General features: G+C 60.3%; 1 protein-coding gene across 3 annotated transcripts in view; it reads right to left on the reverse strand.

The window, feature by feature from the left end:
• RPTOR (regulatory associated protein of MTOR complex 1) overlaps positions 1-23,577 on the reverse strand; it is a 209,586-nt gene that overhangs the window by 26,525 nt on the left and 159,484 nt on the right. For 2 of the 3 annotated variants that reach the window (XM_040989808.1, XM_040989807.1), the window contains exons 11-17: positions 20,497-20,598; positions 15,345-15,428; positions 13,656-13,766; positions 9,124-9,198; positions 6,524-6,589; positions 6,100-6,291; positions 3,842-3,982 (exon numbers count right to left, since the gene is read on the reverse strand). In XM_040989808.1, coding sequence (XP_040845742.1) covers positions 3,842-3,982; positions 6,100-6,291; positions 6,524-6,589; positions 9,124-9,198; positions 13,656-13,766; positions 15,345-15,428; positions 20,497-20,598 — 771 coding nt within the window. The remainder of the gene's footprint in view (positions 1-3,841; positions 3,983-6,099; positions 6,292-6,523; positions 6,590-9,123; positions 9,199-13,655; positions 13,767-15,344; positions 15,429-20,496; positions 20,599-23,577) is intronic. The other variant, XM_040989809.1, reaches the window with a different exon arrangement.

Here is a 23,577-nt window from a genome sequence, read left to right on the forward strand (position 1 = left end):
CGGCCCCGAGAGCCCAGGACCAGGGCAGCTGAACAGCCAAGGCTCCGCAGGCAGCTGGGCTACGGCACAGCTCTGCGTCAGTGTCAGGCACGGCCGGGGCTGTGTCCTTGCAGCACTGTGGGCCTGGCAGGCCCTGCACACCGCAGCTCCCAGGGCAGCCGGGCACCATGGGAGGCTCCTGTGCTGCCCGTCAGAGCCTGACTTGGAGAGTCGACTTGGGGCTCACCCTCCCCTACCCCTACAGAGACCCCACAGCAGCTAAGGCCGCCCCAGGCCTGCACACGCACGGTGCTGCGGGAGGACGTCGCAAACATGGGACAACCGCATTTCACCTGCTGGGACTCCTGCAGGGACACACTGGCTCCTAGTCCCTAAGGGAGGAGCAAGGTAAATTCCAGAATCCAAACAGAATCTTGGGCTCAAACACCTTCACCGAGGCAATGTGGCTGTGGTTTCCACTTCTTCGGGACAGTTGAGGCCTAAGGCCTCAGTGCCTGGAGATCTCAATGATCGCGGGGCGGGAGGAGTGGGGTTATAGAAATGAGGTGGCCCCAAAAACTTGATCTGCTTCAATAAAACAAAAGGTACCAGCATGAGCTGGCTGTGGGACGTCCCCTTGTCCTGAGCAGAGCAGCCAACACCGAGGCCGTGGCCTGGGGTCGAGGGGACGTGGCGAGCGTGGCCCACACTGAGGCCGTGGCCTGGGGTCCAGGGGACGTGGAGAGCGTGGCCCACACTGAGGCCGTGGCCTGGGGTCCAGGGGACGTGGCGAGCGTGGCCCACACTGAGGCCGTGGCCTGGGGTCGAGGGGACGTGGCGAGCGTGGCCCACACTGAGGCCATGGCCTGGGGTCGAGGGGACGTGGAGAGCGTGGCCCACACTGAGGCCGTGGCCTGGGGTCGAGGGGACGTGGAGAGCGTGGCCCACACCTGGTGCCTGGGGAGGCAATGGTCCAGGACTGTCCTGTGAGCTCCACATGCAGTTACTCTGGGATGGGCACAGGATCTGGCAAGTATACTCAGCTCCCCCAGCTTTCCTGAATGGATCCACACCAGGGCCCCACCCTGCTGGGCACTCTGGCACAGGGCTTCATGTCGAGTGTCCACGCCTAAGGACACCCCACATCCCCTCACTCACAAGGCGTATGTGTCACACTGCACACAGCCTTGTTCCCAGTGACTAAGAGCTCTGCCACGTGGCCTCCCATGGCCCAGTCAACCTCTGGCTGCACCAGCCCCACCCCAGCCAGTGGGAGCTCGGCTCATCGGCCCCCTTTCCTGGCACTCCCTCTCCAGTGGCGAGCAAGTCCCCAGAGCCTGCTAGCTGCCCCTGAACACTGCTGAAACCCCCATGGGCAGCACAGAGGCGAGGCTGCCCTCCTGCCTCAGGTCCTGCAGAGCAGAGCTAGTCCTGCCACTGCCGTGCCCACCTGCTGGGCATGGGCCCTGCTCTGGCCTCTGCACTGGCTGTCTCCCCAGCCTGGACCTGCCACTGCCAAGTCTCTCTACTTAGCACTGCGGGGGTGACCCCCCCGAGTCCTGGCTCCTTCCTCCCTGAACCCTGGGTCCTCCTCCCCCAACCCTGGGTCCTCCTCCCCCTCCCTGAACCCTGGATCACTCCCCACCCCCTTCCCTCCTTCTTCCCTGAGCCAGGGCCCATTCCTCTGGCGTCCCCACTAGGGGCTTCCCATATATCCCACCCTACCATGCCCAAGGCAGATGGCAAGGGGAAGAACCACATGTCACTCCTGGCTGTGCCACTAGGGCCCAGTGTGTGCAGGGTGAACGCGTGACATGTGCCATCAGCACCCCTGTGGCTGCGGGGAGCCCGGCAGAGTCGAGTCCGGGCAGGTCTTCCATCTACCAATGCCATGATGGTGCTTGAGCTCACCAAGGTCCTCGGCCAGCACCCAGAGCCTGGTGGGGTCGCCAGCCAGCACTCCCTGCCCGTCTCTGAGAGGGCAGGGCCTGTGGACTGTGCAGCTTGTAGATTCTGTTCTTCACAGACAAGCCAAGTTCAAAAGGACGTGAGAGGACCCAGCACGGTAACCTAGTGGCTAAAGTCCTTGCCTTGCATGTGCTAGGATCCCATATGGGCGCCAGTTCTAATCCTGGTGGCCCTGCTTCCCATCCAGCTCCCTGCCTGTGACCTGGGAAGGCAGTCCAGGATGGCCCAAAGCCTTGGGACCCTGCACCTGCGTGGAAGACCTGGAGGAGGTTCCTGGCTCCCGGCTTCGGATCATCTCAGCACCGGCTGTTGCAGCTGCTTGGGAATGAATCATCAGACGGAAGATCTTCCTCTCTGTCTCTCCTTTCTGTATACCTGACTTCCCAATAAAAAATAAAAAATCTTAAAAAATAAAAAAGAAAAAAAAAAGTACACATGGGAGCTCGACACAGATTTGTCACCTTCAGTCTGACCAGCCAGCTCGCACGCCAGCAAAGCCCTTGCCCGTCGGCCACGTGGGAAGGAGGCGTGGAGGACAGGTGTGCCCCAGGCACTGCACAGCAACGCCTCCCCTGAGAGGCACCCCAGGACACCCTGGTCACCCCAAACACCACATTGCCAACGTGATGAACAGGCGAGTCCTGAGAGGTGTGCCTGGGGCGCCGGGGGGCATGCTCTTGACAGGGGCTGCCACTAGCAGCCAGACCCAGCTCTGGAGATCTGAGCCAGACCCAGCTCTGGAGATCTGAGCAGACCATGGCCCCTCGCGGTCACCCCAGGGTGCTTGACCCTCCCCAGATGCCTGTGCCAACCCCTTCCCACCAGGAGGTAGGACAGCACTGCTGGTGTCTCCCCCAGGATGACGTGTGCCCTTAGGTAGGTGTGCCTGGCACCCCTCTGCCAGGGCTTCGGCCGTGGCTGAGGTGTGCCGCACAGAGTGGACACAGGCAGGAGCAGAGCAGCTGGTCATAGCTCGTCTGGGTCTCGACACACCAGGACGTGCCGTGGCCTGCAACTCCAGACAGGCACATGGCATGTTGCCCTGGTGACGTGGAGAGCCACACCCAGGCTGGAGGCCCAGAGTGGTGCCCACGGGCACTCCCGGACTGCCGGCCCACTCCTCTGGCCCAGTTGGCTCAGGACATCCCCATGGACAGCCCTCCTGTTTATGATGTTTGGGCAAAAGGAAGCTTTCCTTGAGAGCGAAGTTTAATGGACAATTAGAGGAATCACCCACGGGTTCACTGGGCTGGCATGTTACCATGCCCATCTCCTTAGAAGGTTTGGCATGTGGGCACTCAGGAACTCGAGATGGGGGTACCCGCCTGCTTTCTGACTGTGGGTGGTGAGCCTGTTAGGACCACATCCCCCTAGTGCCTCAAACCAACAGCCTAAGCCACACGGCGCCTCCTGCTGGCTTAGGGCCTGCAGAGCTCCCAGGCATCTGAGACCCACCGAGGCAGCACACTGGCCTGCCTTCCCCACCGGATGGGACGCTGTCCACTCCAGGCCACCTCCGAGGCACTAGCCGTGAACCAGTGTCCTCAGAAGCCTGCCGGAAGCAGGAGGGAGCAGGTTGTGGGGAGCATGCGTCTCACAGGGTTATGTGGCCAGACAGCAACCTGTGAGCCCTACAGGCCTCGGGCAAGCCATGGTCACGTTTAGTCGCTGATACCATTGCCATGGAGAGCCCTCTGCTGGCCAGGGGACACCGTCCTTTACACCTGCTGAGGGGTGTACTCCCCACTAGAAAAGCTGGGAGACGCAGCCCACTGCCTCCCTCGAAGCACATACATTAGACCTCGTGGAGAGATGCACCACGGATGGGGCAGCCCTGGCTTGGGGCCTGGAGCCTAGGGGAAGCCCACTGGTACCCACTCGCAGGGTCACGCACCTTCCGCACCATGGGGCTGCCGTCATTGATCAGCTGGGCCAGCATCATGGCCACGTTGTGGTCGATGGTGGTGGAGTGGTCTGTCCTCTCAGCAGAGTTGCCCACAAATGTGCCCAGAGCGAAGACGGCTGCACAGCGCACCTGCAAGTCAGGGTCACAGTCATGCCTGTAGCTGGGGTTGGGTACCGGGGCCAGCCTCCCTGAGTCAGGGTCACGGTCACGCCCGCAGCTGGGGTTGGGTACCACACTCTGTTAGGGCCTGGGGAAAGCAACAGGAAATGGCCTGTGTCTGGGCTGCAATCGTTCATGTGGAGACCCGGCTGAAGCTCCGGCTCCCGGTGCAGCTCCTGCTTTGGTGTGGGGGGCAGGCTCAGGAGGGGCCAGTGCGGGGGGCAGGCTCCAGCGGGAGGAGGAGGGGTGGAGGTATGGGGCTGTAGTATGGGTAGGGAAGGAGAGGGCAGTGAGTACAGTGGGCACACCTGTGAGGGGGGAACTGGGGGGACCTGGGGGGACCGGGGAGACCGGGGGGGGGGGGGACCGGGAGGAGGAGGAAGGGGAGGACCTGGGGGAGGAGGGGAGGACATGGAGGACCTGGAGGAGGAGGGGGAGGACCGGGGGGACCTGGAGGAGGAGGGGGAGGACCTGGGGGACCTGGAGGAGGAGGAGGGGGAGGACCGGGGGGACCTGGAGGAGGAGGGGGAGGACCTGGGGGACCTGGAGGAGGGGGAGGACCTGGGGACCTGGAGGAGGAGGAGGGGGAGGACCTGGGGGACCTGGAGGAGGAGGGGGAGGACCTGGGGGACCTGGAGGAGGGGGAGGACCTGGGGACCTGGAGGAGGAGGAGGGGGAGGACCTGGGGGACCTGGAGGAGGAGGAGGAGGACCGGGGGGAGGAGGGGAGGACATAGAGGATCTGGAGGAGGAGGGGGAGGACCGGGGGGACCTGGGGAAGGACCAGGAGGACCGGGGGGACCTGGGGGAGGAGGGGGAGAATGAGGAGGAAGGGCAGGAGAGGGAGGACCGGGCAGGCTGGGTGGAGATGTTCATCTGGTGGGCGGGGCCTCGAGGGGCAGAACTGGGCTGTGACTTGGGGGACCACAGGGCATGGGGCTATGTGGTGTCAGGGATGAGGAACACTGCCTCAGTGGGTGCAGAAGCCCCAGGCAGAAGGAGGCTCAGGGGAAGGAACCCCAGAGGCCTCACTGGTAGTTGCACACCGCAGGGGGGTGCCCCACCTCCGAGAGGCTCTGGCCAGGGGCAACGCGTCCAGTGGCTGCTCTATGACTGAATGCCACGGTGCTTCTGGCTGGTGGACAGAATCACATCCCCACGTGTTCCTCGCCACCCTTCCCATTGTCCCCGGTAGCTTGGCTGGTTCCTCATCTCTGTGGCCTAACACTGGTGGTGGGCAGCAGCGTCCATGTGCTCTAAGTGAGCACAAATACCCAGAGGACACGGGGCGGGGCTGCCCAGAGAAGCTTCCAGAGTACACTGGGAGCTTTGCGGCCAGGGCTTGTCAGAGGCCTTGGGGTCATCCTTAGAGCAGGGGCTCGTGGGAGTGGCATGCCGGCTTCAGCTAACACTGGTCAGGAACTGGCCCTACCCCAGCTCATGGCCTTCTCACTGGCCCTCAGATGTCACTGACACGGTGTCTGAGAGACCCTGTGCAGGAGGGGCGAGAGGACAGGGCCAGCTCCAGGCTGAGAACTGACAGCCAGCTCTGGTGGTGATGAGGGGAGGGTGGGGACGGCGTGTGCAGAAATCAGAGAAGAGGGGGCAGGGGAGCAGCGGGAGCTTGCGCGGACAGGTGTGTGGGACGCAGCCTTCGGGAGGCACTCTCACTGGCGGATCCTCCTGACAGGTGTACAATGGCCGGAGCCAGGCCGGAGTGGGGAGCTGTGACCCCACAGGCCCTCCCAGCGGGAGCAAGGGCCCAGGGACTCAACATCACTTGTTGCCTGTCACGCTGTGTGTCAGCACGTAATCTTACTTCACACAATGTTCTCTTTCCGTGGGCGTCTGTCTGCGCGGGCTTAGGGCATTTTTGGGGAATAGTGAGTGTGGGCCTTCCCTGTGGCCTGCACCTGGCCCTGTACCCAGGCATGTGGGACCACTCCCAGCTCCTCAGGATGGGAGCAGACCTGTCTCCTCCGACAGTGCCCTAGTGCCTGTGGGCCCCCAGGTACTGCATCCATGACGCCCTTCACAGGGTGTCCGGTGGGGTCCGCCCAGCTCGAGCCCCCCGCAGGGACAACTCACCTCAGGGATGGGGTCGGAGAGGAGGCTGTAAAGTTTCTCGTGTGCGCTGTCCCGCACCCCACACCAGCGGGCTGAGTCGAAGTTGTGCCAGATCCTGCCCAGGCAGATGGCCAGCCACTGGCGCAGCAGGGGGTGGGGGTCGCTGAGCTGCTCCAGGCAGAGGGCAATCAGGTTCCCCTGTAGGCACGCTTCCTGCGGGACAGATGCGGGGGCGTGCCTCGACTGCAGCTCAAGACTGGTTCAAGTTGGCACGTTTTACACCTCCCCCACCAATTCATAGGCCCCGTGAATGGCAGGGATCTCCACTGGACACTCCACTGCACCTGGCCCAGCTGCAAGTGGCCACGGGTCCCGGCCGACCGTCTTGTAGGGTCAGAGCACCCCTCTGCGGGGCCGGGGTGGCCAGGAGCCCAGAGCGCCTCACCTGCCCGGTGTTGTAGCTGTTGACGATCACGGCGAGGATGAAAGCGGTCATGGTCCGATGTTCAGCCTGGAAGACAGAACCTTGCCTCGGTCCTGCGTCTCCCCGTGGTGAGGGCTCCTGCTCCCAGGCTCCCGCAGCCGTCACCGTGAGCCACACCGTGGGAGCCGGCCGTGTGGGGGGTGCCGACCGGCCCCAAGGACAGCCTTCGCTAAGGGGTCCAGGGCTCTGGCCTCCTGTCGGCTCGGCTGCACCCTGCTCTTGCCCTCTGTACCTCCGCTGACCTGGCACTCGGTCTGTTTCAACCACACCGTGGTGTTCTGCGTTTTGCACACACACTCCCATCTAACTTGTTCTAGGGCCCCTGAAATTCACGTCACGCTCCTAGGGCCTTAATTCTTCCCTTGTCTGATCCCTCCAATGAGCCACAATCCGCAGTGCCTGTCCCACAGGGCACCCTGAGCTCCACACGGTGCCACAGCAGGATGAGCTGCCCCACTTCCCATCCAGCTCCCTGCGTATGGTGTGGGAGAGCAGTGGAGGATGGCCCAGAGCCGTGGGACCTGTACCCATATGGGCACTGGTTCTAAACCCAGCTGCCCCACTTCCCATCCGGCTCCCTGCCGGTGGCCTGGGAAAGCAGTCGGGGACGGCCCAGAGCCTTGGGACCCTGGACCCGCGTGGGAGACCTTGCTGGAGCCTGGGCCTTGGGCTTTGACATGGCCCAGCTGTTGTGGCCACAAGGAGAGTGAACGACAAGATGGTTCCCGTCTGCGGGTCTCTGTTTTCCTCTGGTCCTGCACCCACTTCTCCCTCTGGGTAACAGTCTTTCTGGCTTCCTCCTGTGGGTGCAGAGTGGAGCAGCTGGCTTGAGGTGCCCTGGTCCCCGAGCAGCTCAGCTGCTGCAGGAGTGCAGGGCCCCTGCCGACTGGTCACTCTCCAGTACCCCCACACCACTTGCAGCCAGGGCCGCCTCTACCCTTGGACAGATGCGTTGGCCCTGCCTCCCAGGCCTGCACTGGCCGCCTGGCATGGAAGCTCATTTCTTTAGGTCAGGAAGGTTCTGATGGTGGCAAGGGCTAGCTGAGACACAGGTGCCCTTAGTGCCCTTGGACCAACCCCGGGACCCCGCCCCTGGACACCCCCCCCAGGGACCCAGCCCCAGTGCCTCTCTGTTGCTCTCAAGGACGGAGCCGAGCTTGCTCTGTCTCATGACGTGTCTTCTTACTGCCTGCCTGTGACTGATGTGTTGTTTCTGGGCCGATCAGGGGCTCACTGATCCGCTACAACAGCCATGCCTAACAGCGCCTCACACAAGCAACCTGCACTGGGCACACGCCTGGCTCACTGCCCGCAGGCCTGGAGGCATCCTGAGCCCGGCCGCGGTGCAGCAGCCCCTCCCCTGCTCTTTGCAGGCGCTCCACAGGGCACAGGTGTAGGGAACTCCACCTGCTGTCTCCGGCTGGGGAACACAGCACAGGCTCAGCGTGGCTGGGGCACAGGCATCCCTGGGGTTGCCGTGTGGTCCCGGTTGGTGGAGCTCACCACGTTGCAACAAGTGGCTGGGACCGTTCTGCCTCTCCTGGCCGGCCGGGGTTGGGCTGCACTCCCACTCACCCTGCCGAGTGCAGGTGTACACCTCACCGCCACGCCAACCCCACGGAACCTGTAACACTTCCTGTCTGCTGTTCATCGTCTGGTTAAAGATCAGCCAGATGGTGTGACAACACACAGCAAAGCTCCTCACACGACCACGCAGCCACCGGGACAGCACGCACACGCTGTGCGCCTGGCTCAGTGTTCTGGTACGAGTAGGTTTCATGCAAGAACTGTTCAGAACGTCTATTTGCTCCCATCACTACACTAAGAATAAAGAAATCGCTTATAGGGCCCGGCGGCGTGGCCTGGCCGCTGAAGTCCTCGCCTTGAATGCACCGGGATCCCCTATGGGCGCCAGTTCTAATCCTGGCAGCTCCACTTCCCGTCCAGCTCCCTGCTTGTGGCCCGGGAAAGCAGTCGAGGACGGTCTAAAGCCTTGGGACCCTGCACCCGCGTGGGAGACCCAGAAGAGGTTCCTGGTTCCTGGCTTCAGACTGGCGCAGTACTGGCTGTTGCGCTCACTTGGGGAGTGAATCATCGGATGGAAGATCTTCCTCTCTGTCTCTCTTCCTCTCTGTATATTTGACTTTGTAATGAAAATAAAATAAATCTTAAAAAAAAGAGAAAGAAATCGCTTATAAAACATTTATAGAAGCTCCCATATGACTCAGCCAGGTCGCTGTCAACATGGCCATGCGCACGACCGTGCTCTCCTCGGCCCCGCGTCCGTCTGCCTTTCCACGCATGTGCTGAGGCACAGCAATGTCCTTCCTGCTGCGGGACCACCCAGGCACCTGCGTGTGGGTGCCAGGGAGTTGCACTGGGCACAGGAGGGCACAGCCCAGTGCCTGTGGGCTGACAGGAGCCAGCACAAACTTGGTGTGCGGGGACCTCAGCCCTCGGGCAGAGGCACAGAGCTGTCTGCAACAGGGTAGCCACCACTCCCTGACGCCCCCACGCAGGGACACCGACGCAGGACAGTGTGGCCGTCCCTATATCCTCACCGGCATGTAAGGGTCTGCCAAGACCGACAGGAAGTACTTGTGGCCGTTGTCTTTCACGAGGTCCGCCTGGCATGACTGCAGAGAGAGACAGAATGAGCATGAGCCCCTCCCTCCGGGGAGCGCAATGAATATTCATGTCTTCATCACTTTTGCAAGTCCAATTTTCATTGGAAAAAAACAGCTCAGGGTGCTGCTGCATGCTTTTCGTTTGGCTAGAAGGAAAAGGGCTGGGATCTCACACCCCCTCGAAGGTGTGCAGCTCCCGGACATTCCGAAAAACACCTTCTGGGGGCCTGCAGGTGGGGGGCCCGGGGGGCGTGGTGCCCGGCTGGCTGCCTGCAGGTGGTGCAGCTGGCACCTGCTGGCTACTGCAGCCCAGAGGCTCCGCCAGGACTCCGGGCTGTTTCTTCCTGCTAAGGCGGCCACTGGATGCTGCCCTGCAGCGCTGCACTAGAGAGTCTTTAATTCAGGCCGTGAGGAGTGGGGAGGCCAGTTCCGGGTGCAGCTAAGACGGCAGCTTTCAAGGGCCAACTCAAGGTCCCTGGCTTTAGCTGAGGGTTTTGACTTGGCACTCTTCTGACATTGACTGTGGGCAGCAGAGTGCCAGCCGGGGTACATGGCCACCGTGAGAACAGAGTTGGCATTTGTCTTTAAACAAGTCCACTGAAAGCCTGCAAGCTTACAGCGATGTGCAGTGGTGGGGGTGGGGGGCTGAGTTCTGTCCACAGATCTGAAAAGCAAGTGGGGGCTTCAGGCACCTCAGCAGCCACTTCCTCTTGTGATGCCATCACCGCCACAGGCTTCTGGCTCCACATGGGGTTTCGCGGTGACACTGCCGTGTCCTTGGCCTGTGGTCAAGCTCAGCCGTGGCCACGTGCACACCGGCTTACACACAGACCGCTGCCCGTGGGATCCATGTGTGTGCAGGCACGAGCTCTCAGCCACCCACTCCTGCCTCCCAGTCAAGGTGTGGGAAGCCAGCAGACGCCGCCCTCAGCACGGTGAGGGCTCTGAGCGGCAGACTCCAGGCTGTAGCCACTAAGGGCCTCCAGGATGAGCTTCCTGTAGGATGGGTCTGCCACCTCCCAGGCCCAACTGCCGTTAGCACGTGTGAGGGACAGAGTCAAGGCAGGGGCGAGGCAACAGTGTGCACACTCAACGGGCTTCCTTCAGTGAGCCCCCTTCAGCCGCCCCCCACCTCACCCCCGGACTTGCCCTGCAGCCTCCTGTAGCGAAGGAAGGAAGGAAGAGAAGGGAGGCAGGGCAGAGAGCGGGAAGAGGGGGCCGTGAAGCCCACGGCCGCACAGCTGAGCTGAGGGCAAAGCAGAGGCTGGCAGGAAGCCGTGAGCAAGGCACTGAGCTTTGTGGGACAGATCCTCTCCCGCTGTCCTCAGCAGAGCTGGGGACAGCAGGAATGCACCCAGGGACTACAGAATAGGGGCCATGGGGCCTGACAACTCGGGAGCAGGTGCCCGGGCGGCCCGATACCATCCTATGGGAACATGGAGAGGCAGGGGTGCAGCATTACTGCCCTGGATGGGAGTTCCTGGTACAAAGAAAGTGTGGAAGCTTCTGGCAAGAGAAAGCAGCTGGAGGGAACGGGACAAGGCCTTCTCCTGCCCTGCTCCCAGCCTGCACCACGGCGTCCTGTTCACTTTGCTCGAGTGCATGCAGGCTCAGCATACATCGTATGCTCATTTCATCATAAATGTCTTCCTGCACTGGCTAACCTGGCCGCCATGGACAGAGTGCAGATCCGGACACGGAGGGCCCTTCACTGCCGCAGGATGTGCCGTGTTCCCGCGGACACAGTCCGACTCCCCTTTGTGATTCCAAATGATGCTGCCATGAACAGGCGTCCAGAGGGCGTCCTCTGGGAGGCCGGCCACACCGAGGGGTCTGTCCCCCCAACGTGGCAGCTGGCTCACAGCACAGAGCCACCTGTGAGGTTGATGTTGCCCCACACGCTGTATTTCACAGCTTGGCATGTGGCAAAGTGTATTCTTGTCACTCGGATGACGTAAAAATAGTATTTCAAGTTCTGCTGCACAGTTATGAAAATGAAATTACTCTAGCAACACACTTTATAAGACTGAGTAACCAAGTTAAAACATTACATTCAGATTCAAAAAGAGAAACCGCACAAATGAGCAATGTTTGCTCACAGCGCAAGGCAACCTCCATTACAGGAAAATTCCAGCATGCTCCAGTTACTTCATGCAGACAGCACAGGACGCAAAGGACTGGGAGCAGACAAGCCAAGCAGGCCTGCCCAGGCCCGAGGTCACACAGGACCGTCCAGGAGACTGACAGCAGACACATCCTAGGAGCGGGACAGTCCTCTGCCTGGCCAGCGCGCCCCACTGAGTCACAAGACCCACACAACGCAGATAAAGCAGCCACAGTGAGATGTCAGCCATGAGGCTGGAAGAAGAAAGGACACGTCTCGAAAATCCCAAGCAGGCGACATGACAGAGGAACCTGTGGGCACTAGTCCCTCAGCTTGGACAAGTGACCACGTCCAGGTGACACACACTCCATCAGCTCACAGAGACAGGACCCACAGGCGTGCAGCATGCATGAGCGCACACACACACATGCGTGGTGCTGGCACAGGAGCACCACCAGGAAACTGGTAAAGCATCAGAGCCTGGCCTGTGGCACCAAACCCCGTTCCTAAAGAACGAACTCAACTGCACTTGAATTGAAATGGAGACCTCTGTCTTCAATGACGTTGCTGACACTGGAAACACGAGCCCGGGAGAGCATCCGTACTCACTGACGTGAATACAGCTCGTGCAGGAGATTCAAAGAACTCCCAAGCCACATGCCACACAGCGGTGGCCAGGGCCGGAGTGCTCCTCTGGGTCCCAGTGCACACGCACCGCCCACATCGGAGTGCTCTCCGTTTGAGCCCAGCTTCCTGCTAACGTACCCCGGAGGTTGCAGGTCATGGCTCAAGGGCGTGAGTCCCTGCCAGTCCCCTGGGAGACTGGCATGGAGTTCCTGACTTCAACCTGGCCCGTCCAGCAAATGGGAGATCTGTGTATGCCACTTGCACACACACACACAGCTGTGATGTGGGTTTCAGTTACCCGGGAAATGACGGTGCAGTGGCAGAGCAGGCTGCTTCACTTGTGGCCCAGCTGCACGCTGACATGCTAGGGAAAGGCTCCCTGCACCTGCCTGAAGCCCTGACCGAAGCTCCTTTGGCTCGGCCCAGCCCCAGCCATCGTGGCCATTTGGGGAGCGAACCATTAATGGCAGGCCTTTTTCTGCTCTCCCATCCCACCATGGTAAATTTTCCTTTCAAAAAATGTATATAAACTGGGGGACCGGCGGTGTGGCCTAGTGGCTGAAGTCCTCGCCTTGAACGTGCCGGGATCCCATATGGGCGCCAGTTCTAATCCTGGCAGCTCCACTTCCCGTCCAGCTCCCTGCTTGTGGCCTGGGAAAGCAGTCAAGGACAGCCCAAAGCCTTGGCACCCTGCACCCGCGTGGGAGACCTGGAAGAGGCTCCTGGTTCCCGGCTTCGGATCAGCACAGCACCGGCCGTTGCAGTCACTTGGGGAGTGAATCATCAGATGGAAGATCTTCCTCTCTGTCTCTCCTCTCTGTATATCTGACTGACTTTGTAATAAAAAAAAAAACTTTCTTAAAAAAATGTATATAAGCCTTGAAAATGCAAACTTAGCTCACTGTGCACTTATTGACGATGAGGTTACTGGAGCTGACACCCTTGGATATTGAACACAAAACAGCACAACTTCGGAAAAGAACTTTTAGTTCTTAAAAACAGGAGATTAGGGATACACCCCGAGGCCTGGTCTGTGGCCCGACCTGCAGCAGGCATGAGAATCAGGTGAGACACGGCATCTACCCCGTAGGACAGGGCAAGGGGACCGACAGGCAACAGGAACCCAGCAGGGCCACTGTTCACACCAGCACGTGTGCGTTGGGAAACCCCAAACACAACAGAAATTAAGAGAATGTGTGACGGAGATGACCACAGTGGCAGATGTGCTGGGACACCTTCCCAAGTCAGCGTCCTTCCACGGCCCTGGTAGGCGTGTGGGTGGATGGAGGGCACCCGGAATAGGCATACTCAGCCTGCACCTGCAGTGGGGTGACACGGGCCCCACAGTAGAGGCAGGGGTCCACCGCCTGTAAGCCTGCTGACCCATTTCACCCACAGGTGCTGGTACAGGGGCCTTGCCTAGTTGGGGCCCAGGGGGACTGAGCAACCGGGGACCAATGCAGCAGACTGGGTAGAGCTGGACCCGGGGTTCATGGCAGTGATCCATTTGGTCTCAGAAGACAAGGAGCAGTGGCGACAGCTGGCAGGTGTGCAGCTGGGGTTAAGAGGCAGGAAACGCAGGTGAAGGTGAGTCCCACTGCGAGTAGCCTGGCCCCAGCACCCACGTGGCCTCCTGCTGTTTGCAATGGGCAATGCAAGGATGAAGGAGGAAAGCTGAGAAAGAGACGGGCTTGGCTCCCACCCACAGTGAGGCTGGACCAGGCAGGCTACTCACGCTGTCCACGGCGAGGATCTTGGCCCAGATGAAGACAAGGAGGGGGCGCAGCTCCCGGGCTGAGCTCTGGAGCAGCTTCAGCACGTAGGGGAAGATGCCAACTGACAGGGCCTGTGGGGAGTGCAGGTGTCAGTGTGGCCGTGGAGCCTGCCAGGGGCCAGCTGCACAGCATTGTCAGCACATGTGGGACACGTGGCTGGAGGGCGTGTGTGTGTGTGGCCTAACCGAACCCTAACCCTAAGCCCGGCAAGCACAGGGAACTCTGCACCTGGAACCTAACACCCTTGGCCTCAGATGGCCTTGACTGGCCCTAAGAGGCCAGGACTAACCCAACCCTAACATCCTTGGCCTCAGATGGCACCACCACTCCCTCAACACCAGGTCAGGCCCTTGATGGTGATGCTCAAGGGGCACAGCCTGGCACCTGTCCAGACAGGTGTTCCCTCTACCCAAAGGGCTGTCCTGACTCTCAGAGGAGGAGAAACGAGAGACATGGCGGCAAGCAGGTGCACAAGGCAGAGGAGGGACACTGGCTAATTCCAGTCACCTATACTTTCACTGTGTCCTTATCTCAAAGTTGCTGGACTTGTGAACATGTCCCCAAAGTACTCCTACCTTGCAGCCAGCAGAGGTGAAGGTGGCAGGACAGAGGCCAGGGTCAAGGGCAAGGCCACATTCCTATCCTGTTAGTGGCCATGAGCGCTTGGTTTCACTGATTAAGGACTCAAGGCCTCACCCGAGGGCCAGATTCCACCTGTGCCAACAGCTGCTGCCCAGCAGACTTGCGTGCCAGCCAGCAGCGTTTCCACTGCCCAAGCATGACTCCAACCAGGCTCAGGTGGGAGTGGGTAGTGTTTGCCTTAGAGACTGAGATGTCATGGTACCCGTGTGAACGCTGGGTCGACTGCAGTTCCCTTCCAATACAGGACCTGTGAGCAGCAGGTGGATGGACGCTTGGTGGTGAACCCCGGGCTGCGCCCCGGCTCCTGCTGTGGCTCTGCTGGTGGCAGACGCTCTGGGGTGAGCCAGTGATGGGCACGCTGTCTGCCTCTCATAAAACCTCTCATTTTAATGTGACCTCACAAGTGACTTTTTATTTTATTAATTATTTTCATTTGAAAGGCAGAATTACAGGGAGAGGAGAGACAGAGATCCACCCAGTGGCTCACTCCCCAGAACGCCACGATGGCCAGAACTGAGCTAGAGTCAGCAAGGAGCCTGAAGCCGCCCATAGATCTCCCGTGAGTACAGGGGTCCAGCGGTTTGGGCCTTCCTCTGCTGCTTTTCCAGGCACATGGACTGGAAGTGGAGCAGCCTGGACTTGAAATAGCATCCAGACATCACAGGAAGAGATCTGACCTACTATGCTGTAACATCAGCCTCCCAATTAAGTGCCCCATCCTTCACACACACCTGTTAGTGCAGGACCGCAGACCCACGCAGGACCACGACGGCTGCCTCAGCCCTCAGGAGACACGGCCCAGCCCCAGGAGACACAGCCCACGCAGGACCACGACGGCTGCCTCAGCCCTCAGGAGACACGGCCCAGCCCCAGGAGACACAGCCCACACAGGACCACGACAGCTGCGTCTGTCCACGGCCCAGTCCCCAGGAGACACGGCCCACGCAGGACCACGACGGCTACGTCTGTCCACGGCCCAGCTCCGAGCAAGTGTGGCAGGCACTCACCAGGCTCACTGCCCATGGGCCCAAGTCCAGGAATCTTCCCAGCAGGTCCAAGGCTCGCAGGCGGTGCACCTGGCTCAACAGCACCTGGAAGACACCAAAGAGGCGCTGTTATTAGCACGAGGTGGCCACGCTGCCCTCGCCTGCCCAGCCGGCTGACCACACAAGCCGGCCTCAGGGTCGTCCTGCATGACCTGGGCTACTCCGTCGACTCCTCGTGAGTTAGACAACTTCGGGAAACAGTCTTCACCTCTTCAAGACACAGGAAGCGCATGTTCACTATACGAAACGTTTCTGTATGCCCCTCCCCCGCCGTATGCACGCCCCACATCCTTGTATTCTCGGGTCTTCCAACACACACCCCACATGGCTGGCTGTGTCCTGGCCACAGCACCCCGGCAGCCACGCTGGGCTGTGTACCACAAGCTCCCACCCAACTCTGCCCTCCTGCACTGCGCCCAGCAAGAACCCTGACATACAAGCCCTGCGGTTTCGGAGCCCCTCCCTAGCACTGCCCTGGAGGACCTGCTGGCGAGGGAGGGGAAGGGGTGCCGCGGGCAGGAGCTGCTGGGGTGCCGCGTCTGAAGAATTGTGGCTGGGCCTGCTATCTGTCCCCTGTGCCAGGTCAGTGTGCAGGTGGCTGGTTCTCCACGCTGGCAGAGCTGGGAAGGCCGATCCCTCCCCGTCTTCACCCCACGGGCTCTCGTGCAGCAGCACTGCCCGGAGGCGCTGCTCCGAGGGACAAGCTGGGGGCAAGGTATGGGCTTAGGTTCAAAGAGAAGTGTGCCTAACCTGGCCCCTCACCGCCCAGCCTTGTGGCTTCAGTTCTACAACTGCAGAAACTCCGGCTTCCTTCTCAAGGAAAACGCAGATAGAACATCCGGCAAATTTCCTTCCAAGTGCAAGGGGATCACACGACACTGGTGACGCCAAATGCCACCAGCTCCTGCCCACCTCTCGTGCGGAGCACAGCTGTGGGTGAGGAAGGGGCTCAGCGAGGAGGGGTCTCCATGAAGCTTCCCAGCGTGCTTGCCCAACGCCTCGGCCGCCTCACCCAGAGCCGCCAGGAAGCTCCTGCGACCATTCTGGTTTTCTTCCAGGCCCACGTCTACCCCCAGTGAAGCCAACTCCCTCTCTCTCCCACGTCTTTAAGAAAGGCCTCAGCACCTCGGCCCACCTTTGGGAAGCTCTGGGCCCAGGCCTGCTTCCCCTGTGGCTGTTCTGTGGGCAGTGGTGACAGCAGCCACGGAGCACCGAGTTGGCAGGCTGCAGTGTTTCGGTCAGTCGGAGCCGTGCCAGCTGGGCTGTGTGGGAGGGGGTCCTCTCCGTCCAACAGACGAGCGGATGAGGGGCAGGGCCTCACCCTGTTACACCCATGTGGAAGCGACTCTGTCCCATGAATGCCGGGGAAGCAGTGAGGGCTTCGTCCTCCAGCCCAGCAGCAGCGAAGTCTCCTGGGCCTCCTGCTGTAGCTGGGTGTCCCCGCGCTGCTTTGCTAAGGCTCCCCTAGGCTGAGCCCTTCTTCACTGATGCCTCAAAACAGATTCTTCCAGATGTGCCCCAACTAGTCAGGGCAGCTTTACTGATGCAGTTACTTAAAACCATGTGCAGTGTTTTAGAATAAGCATCTCCAGGGCTGGCACCGTGGCATGTTGGCTCAACCTTCACCTGTAGCTCCAGCGTCCCATAGGGACACCAGTTCAAGTCCCAGCTGCTTCACTTCTGATCCAGCTGTCTGCTTAGGGCCAGGGAAAGCAGTGAGACACGTGCTTGGGAGACCTGCAGGAGGAAGGCTGGCCTTCACCGTCACTGCTGTGACAGGTCCTCTGCGTGCCAGGCACCGCACGGCCATGCGGGAGACAGCGGCCAATGTGGAGGCAGCAGTGACGTTGACGCCGTGTCTGCGGTCACACGGAACCACTAACCCGCGCCGGGGAGGGAACGTCAAGTGTGGGTGGTACTAGTTACACCTTCCCAACTCCTTCTATAGAGTGACATTTTCAAATCATTGAAGTGCAACACAAAGACAAACTGTTTACAAAATATGGACTGAGCTGCCGCCTGCAGAACTGCCATCCCACACGCATGCCAGTTGGAGGCCCAGCTGCTCCACTTCCCATCCGGCTTCCTGCTAGCATGCCTGGGAAAGCACCAGAGAAACGCCTAGATTCTTGGGCCTCTGTGCCCTGGGAGACTGGGAAGAAGCTCCCGGCTGTGCAGCCATTTGGCGTGTCAATGAATTGTAGCTCTGTCTTTCCAGTAAACAAAATGAATCTTTTTTAAAAAAGACATGGGCTGGCTTTTCCTGGATTTGTATTTTCCACAAAACAAAGCTCCTTTGTCAGAGCACCTCAGGACCTGAGGACACTCCAGCCCCACAACAGGGACCTGAGTGAGTCACTGAGACGCCTGTGACACACACAAGATTCATCTTGGCTATATGAAGACCAAATTAAACGGAGCCTGCTAAGGTGACGGGGCCTCCTCCGCCCACGGTGCACACAGCACACCAGGCAGGGGAGTGTGGGGAGGGCAGCCCCCAGGCTCCCTCCCCGCGGGCCACCGGGGCTCCGAGCTGCCTCCTGTGCCCAGTAACGGCATCTCAGGTCAGTTCTGCTGCTGCCTGGCAGTGGCCCCCGTGTGAACAGGGAACAAGGCACCGAGAATGACATGTCCATTCTGCTTTGTCAGAGCTGCGGGCAGGCGCTAAGACACTGAGTGTTCCCACTGCAAACCATGACCTGGGGGGGGGGCATCTCCACGCACCTGCAGGGAACGCAGAGCCCCCCAGAATGGGTCCCCGCCCCCCACCTCTGCAGGGCCAGGGACGTGGTGAGCTCTGCAGGAAGTGACGGCCACTGACGTCAGCAGCGACACGTTAGAGGTCGCGGCTAACAATTCTCAGCCATGCTGGCTGTCTCGTGATGGCGACCGTGCACACGCAGGGCTGAAAGACAAAGGCAGCTGTGGGCAGGCCAGGAGAGGTGTGTCCGTGTCTGCCTGGCGCAAGGGGCAGTGGGTCCTCTCCTGGCTGCTGGTGGGACAGAGAAGGTCAGGCAGGGGTGCGGCATGCAGGGCAGCCTTGGTGGAAATGCTTCTTTTGGGATCACTCAGCCAAGTCTGTGATAATAGGGCTCAGGCTGGACAAAACACAGGCTCAAGATGAAGTGCAGGGGTGGCCCCACAGGGAGGAGCAGAGGCCAAAGCCGCGGCTGCGCCTTGTCAAGCCAGCCCCAGGCGTTCTGTCTTCTTCCTCTGTCAGGCCGAGGTTCCCCTGTGACCCCCTGGCGATGGTGAAAACCCAAGCGTCCCCTGGCATGACAGATCGCACCCAGGTGCCTTCTCAATGCAGCCGCTCTCGTCTTGGCACCTGAAGCTGGCTCTGGCCTGGCTTCTCTTCCCCCGAGGCAGTGTGGAGTGTAAATGGCCATTTACAAAGGATTGCGTGCCACGGTTGGCTGGAAGGAGGGGAGGGGGACTGACAGTGAGGCAGGGACAGCAGAGCGCGCCCTGCGGGATCCTGCAGGATCCTGTGTGGCGGGGGGGAAAGCAGAGCGCGCCCTGCGGGACGTTGTTGGCCAGGGGCTGGAGCACAGGCAGGCCCCAATCCTGCTGTCACACGTCACCTCCCTGCCCTCACAGCGGGAGCCATGGCTCCGACAGGAACTCAAGTTTCCTGTACTTTGTTACGTGGCAGTTTCTTTGGAACTTCCATCTGCTTACATGTTGACGGCTCATCCCGTCTGCTCAGGACAGCAGCCATGGCGACCAAGGGAATTGCTGTGTTCTCCGGCCTGCATCACCACAGCAGCAGTGGCCCCCAGTGCAGGTTCCCGTGCACGACCCTGCGCTCAGCTGGGCCTTCCTTCTGTGAGACCCTCAGGACAAGGCCTGAAGGAGGCCAAGTCAGACTGAACAGCAGGAGGTGGGGCAGGGCGGGCTGTCCTGTGGCCAGGGCCAAGACTGGAGGCTGCTGGGCGCAGGCGACGGTGCGTCCATCACCGGGGCAGGGACACACAGCCCTTCTTGGAGCGACGAGACGGACATCCTTGGACAAAGGGCCCCTGACCTGGCTCCAAGAAGAGCATGGTCTGGGCCGTGCTATGGGGGTCTGGGCGGTGCGACGGGAGTCTGGGCCGTGCCATGGGGGTCTGGGCCGTGCCATGGGGGTCTGGGCCGTGCGACGGGAGTCTGGGCTGTGCCATGGGGGTTTGGGCCGTGCCATGGGGGTCTGGGCCGTGCTATGGGGGTCTGGGCGGTGCGACGGGAGTCTGGGCCGTGCCATGGGGGTCTGGGCCGTGCCATGGGGGTCTGGGCCGTGCTATGGGGGTCTGGGCCGTGCGACGGGAGTCTGGGCCATGCCATGGCTGCTGCTGTCCCCAACCTGGGGCACCCTGGCAGGGGTGGCAGGTGTTCCACTCCTCACGGACCCATCCCTACAATGATCTGAAGCTTCCGGCCCAAGTTCAATGTCCTCACCCCAAGCACAAGCTCGTTTAGCTTCTATCTAAAGTAACCTGTGAGACCTTAGTATTGACAATGACCACGCAGTTTCTCACCTGTCCCAACACGAGCGCACCCTTTGCCACAGGCAGCCATGCATGGCACAGGTGCACAGGTGTGGGCACATGCCCGAAGGTGACACCTGCAGGGAACTCTGGGGTCTCCACCTCTTTAAGCACAGCCAGCTGGTGGGACCCTCAGAACTGGCCCCCAGCCTACTGATGGGCCACAAGAAGGACTGGTGTCCAGTGACGCCCCCAGGAAGTGTGCTTTCCAATCCAACCAGTGACAAACCCCTTGGAAAAGGGGGCGTGGGCAGCTTCCAGGGCCTGTACTGGCATCTCACCAGTGACCCAGCTGCTGGGACTGGTGCCCACCAGGCTCACGTAGGATCTACGGGAGACTGGCACACCCCTCCCCTCCTTCCCTGGAGGTGGTCATCAATCCTGAGTGTGCACAGAGGGCAGTGGAGGGGTAGCCTGCTCCAGTGACTGACTCCTACCCACAGGGCTGGTTTACCAGCTGGCCTGGAGCTCAGCCACCCCAGTACAGGGACCAGGTAGCCAGAGGCCACAGGTCCCAGGGCCTGCAAGACTTTGGGTTCTTATCCCTGGGACACCTCAGCCAGTCTGGCCCCTCTGGGGAAACTCACCTGCAAGACGATGGGGAGCTGCTCGGGCGGGTTCCTGTTCTCCACCCCCATGGTGAGCCACACCTGGAAGGCGGTCAGCTGCTCCGCGAAGAACGGGCTGTGCTGTGGGGAAGCACGAGGAGATGGTCAGGGAACCAGCGTGCACGAGGCAGGCACGTGATGCCCGGCTTACCCGGCCGGCGGCCTCATGCCACGCAGGTGAGAGCTGGGGCTGGGGGCAGTGCGGGCGTTACAGAGCTGGAGCCAGGATCTGTGAACAAATCCCCAGTTTGTGGAGTATGGCGAAGAAGCAGGTGCCCACAGCTGAGTGGGGAGCCTGATGGGCTGGATGTGTTGGGCTGACCACAGCCACAGAAGGGCAGTTGCCCTGTGCGGCCATGCACCCAGGGCACTCTGGGCTCTCACGCAGGCATCAATGGCAGCTTCCTTCCTCGGGTTCATGGGAAACAGAAGCTGTGTGGGACCGAGCCTAGAGCCCCTCAATATTTAGAGGGCAAGGAGAGAGGTGGAACCCACAAAGGTCATCCTGGGAGGACCACAGGGTGGCAGCATCAAAAACCCATGACACCTGGGGAGCAGGGGGTGCTGGCTCAAGGAGACCCGGATGGGTTCCAGGTTCCCACTTGTCTGATCCAGCCCTGATGCAGGCATGTGGGGAAGTACAGTCCCCAAGTGACCTCCACAGCATGTCAGGGACCCCTGGAGACTCTCAGGGTCAGGACACAAGGCCAGAGCTGGGGAGCGGAGCCCAGAGGTCCTTGGGGCTGAGGGGCAGATCACAGGGTCCTAACATTATGATGATGTCAGCCTCAGTGGCCTGGTGTACAAACAACGGGGGGCTGCTGGGAGCCCGACAGATGCATCCAGACTGTTCTGCCACTTCTTCCTTCCTCTGTGGCCCCTGAGCCAGGCACCCCGAACCTGGCCTGGTGTCTGCCCTGGCAGGGCTCTCCTGCAGCCACCTTGCTGCTCTGAGGGGCTGGGGTCCACCACCAGAGGCCCACACCGCACAGACAGAGGCAGGACCCCTCCGTCCACAAACACGCGTTCCCACGGAGGCAGAGACCCACACTGCACAGACAGACAGAGGCAGGATGCGTTCCCACGGGATTAGCAGGAGTCTGCAAGTGTGGCTTCCACACTCGGCCCTTCCAGGAGTCTGATGATGAGGTTTTAGGATGAAGCTGAGAAGTGACAGGAAAATATGGAACAAAGACATGGATTTAGCACAGCTGCTACACAGAATAACTCAGGATTACACAGAGAGAAAACAGGAAATACAATTTTAAAAAATACCATTTGCATCTGTGATGGTGGGTCAGAGGGCTGGAGGCAGTGGGGCTGCTGACACACCCCCAGGTCAAGACATAGAGTTCACTGCAAGGTCAATCAAACCCTGGGAGGTTCTCGGCGGGAAGAAAAGCACATAATCCACATGGAAGCAGAGGGCTCAGGGGGACCACGGCCACGCTGCATGGATGGGGACAAGGGGGAAGGGTTAGGGGACCACGGCCATGCTGCACGGGACAAGGCGGAAGGGTTAGGGGACCACGGCCACGCTGCATGGATGGGGACAAGGCGGAAGGGTTAGGGGACCACGGCCATCCTGCATGGGGACAATGAAAAGGTCCTGGGGGACCATGGCTGCTGGGGTCTGTGCAGTGGGTGTGGAAGACACAAAGATGTGAAGAAAATTGCTCCACTGCAGGCAGGGCCGTAAGGAATTTCCTGCTGCATGGGAAGGCCTGGTGGATGTCTCTGCATCCACCTGAAGGCAGTTCACCTCCCTTGCATGGACACCGCACAGCCCCGCTGAGTTTGTCATCTAGTTAGGCATTGTCTGCCTCTGCGGAGTTGGTCTTTACTATCAATGTGAGTTGAAAGCTGATGTTGCTGATAGTGTCTTAGCAAAAGGGCCTTTTACTGTTCCTGCTGTCTCCACTGCCCGCACTGACCACATGCTAATCAAGGGCGTTCCGTCCCCAGGTGTAGTGGGAATCTATTCTTTCCGCTTTCCTTGATCTTTAGGCTCCTTCTGTGATGCATTTCCTCCCTTAACTGACTCAAGACTGAGCTGTGGAATGAGGATGGTAGTAGGACTGTGTCACTGAGTGCTGTGTGCCATCTACTGAGAACTTGCTGACCACAGGATCAGGACGTGGTATCCTGCCTCAAGATGAAACAATTGGCAGAACTACCCTTAGGAATGCCCGCTTGACCAGGCATGAAAAGTTGGTGCCAGTGTCTGTGACAGCTTCTGCAGAAGAGGACACTGCCCGTTACGATCCTGGATTGTAGTGGTCTGCTTCCTTTCTACGCCTTCTCCATGCACCCTTCTCAAGTTCCAAACTCGGCTGGAGCTGGACTCCGGCACAGCTCTCCTGCCCGCGCACCAGGCCCGCGGCACTGCAAGGCTGGGCGGGAAGGGCACACACCCGCGCCCTGGACTGGAGAGAAGGCCAGCTCAGGGCGGTGCATCGCAAACAAGCCCTGACGTCCAGCAGCCGGGGCTAGTATCCCTAACCATGAACGCTAAAGAAAATGTGACCAAGTGGCAAAAAGGACGAGAGCAGAGGATGCCCCAGCAGGCTGTCTTGCCCAGGATGGCTCAGGCCGGGGGCATCAGTGTGTGCAAAGGGCGGGGGTTCCCTGGGGACCACACATCTTTCTCCACCGAGGGACGCTTGCCCTGCCCATGACCTTACACCAGGAAGGCAGCCGGACCTCAGGTCCAGAAGCCAACAGAGGGCACTACAGCAGTGGGTACATCACATGGGCCATGGGGCAGGGAAGACAAGGCCTGCTGCACACAGAGGGCAGAGGTTCCGGGCAGCCACTGGCACTTACCAATACAAGAGAAAAAACGGTGGACAGATGGAGGACAGACAGAGGAAAGAAGCAAACAGGGAGAGGAGTGACAGTGATGGCTGCGCAGAAATGGGTGAGCAGACAGACAGGGACAGACGGACATGTGGTAGCCAGTGCGGACGATGGTAGGACCAAGTCACAAACACACCAGACTGAAAATCCTTCCTATTTGCTCTAGATTTGAAATTTTAAATACAATGCAGGGAGACAGTG

Source organism: Ochotona curzoniae, unplaced genomic scaffold (assembly GCF_017591425.1).
Source record: "Ochotona curzoniae isolate NIBS_2020 unplaced genomic scaffold, NIBS_Ocur_1.0 contig_523, whole genome shotgun sequence".
NCBI classification, from domain to species: Eukaryota; Metazoa; Chordata; class Mammalia; order Lagomorpha; family Ochotonidae; genus Ochotona; species Ochotona curzoniae.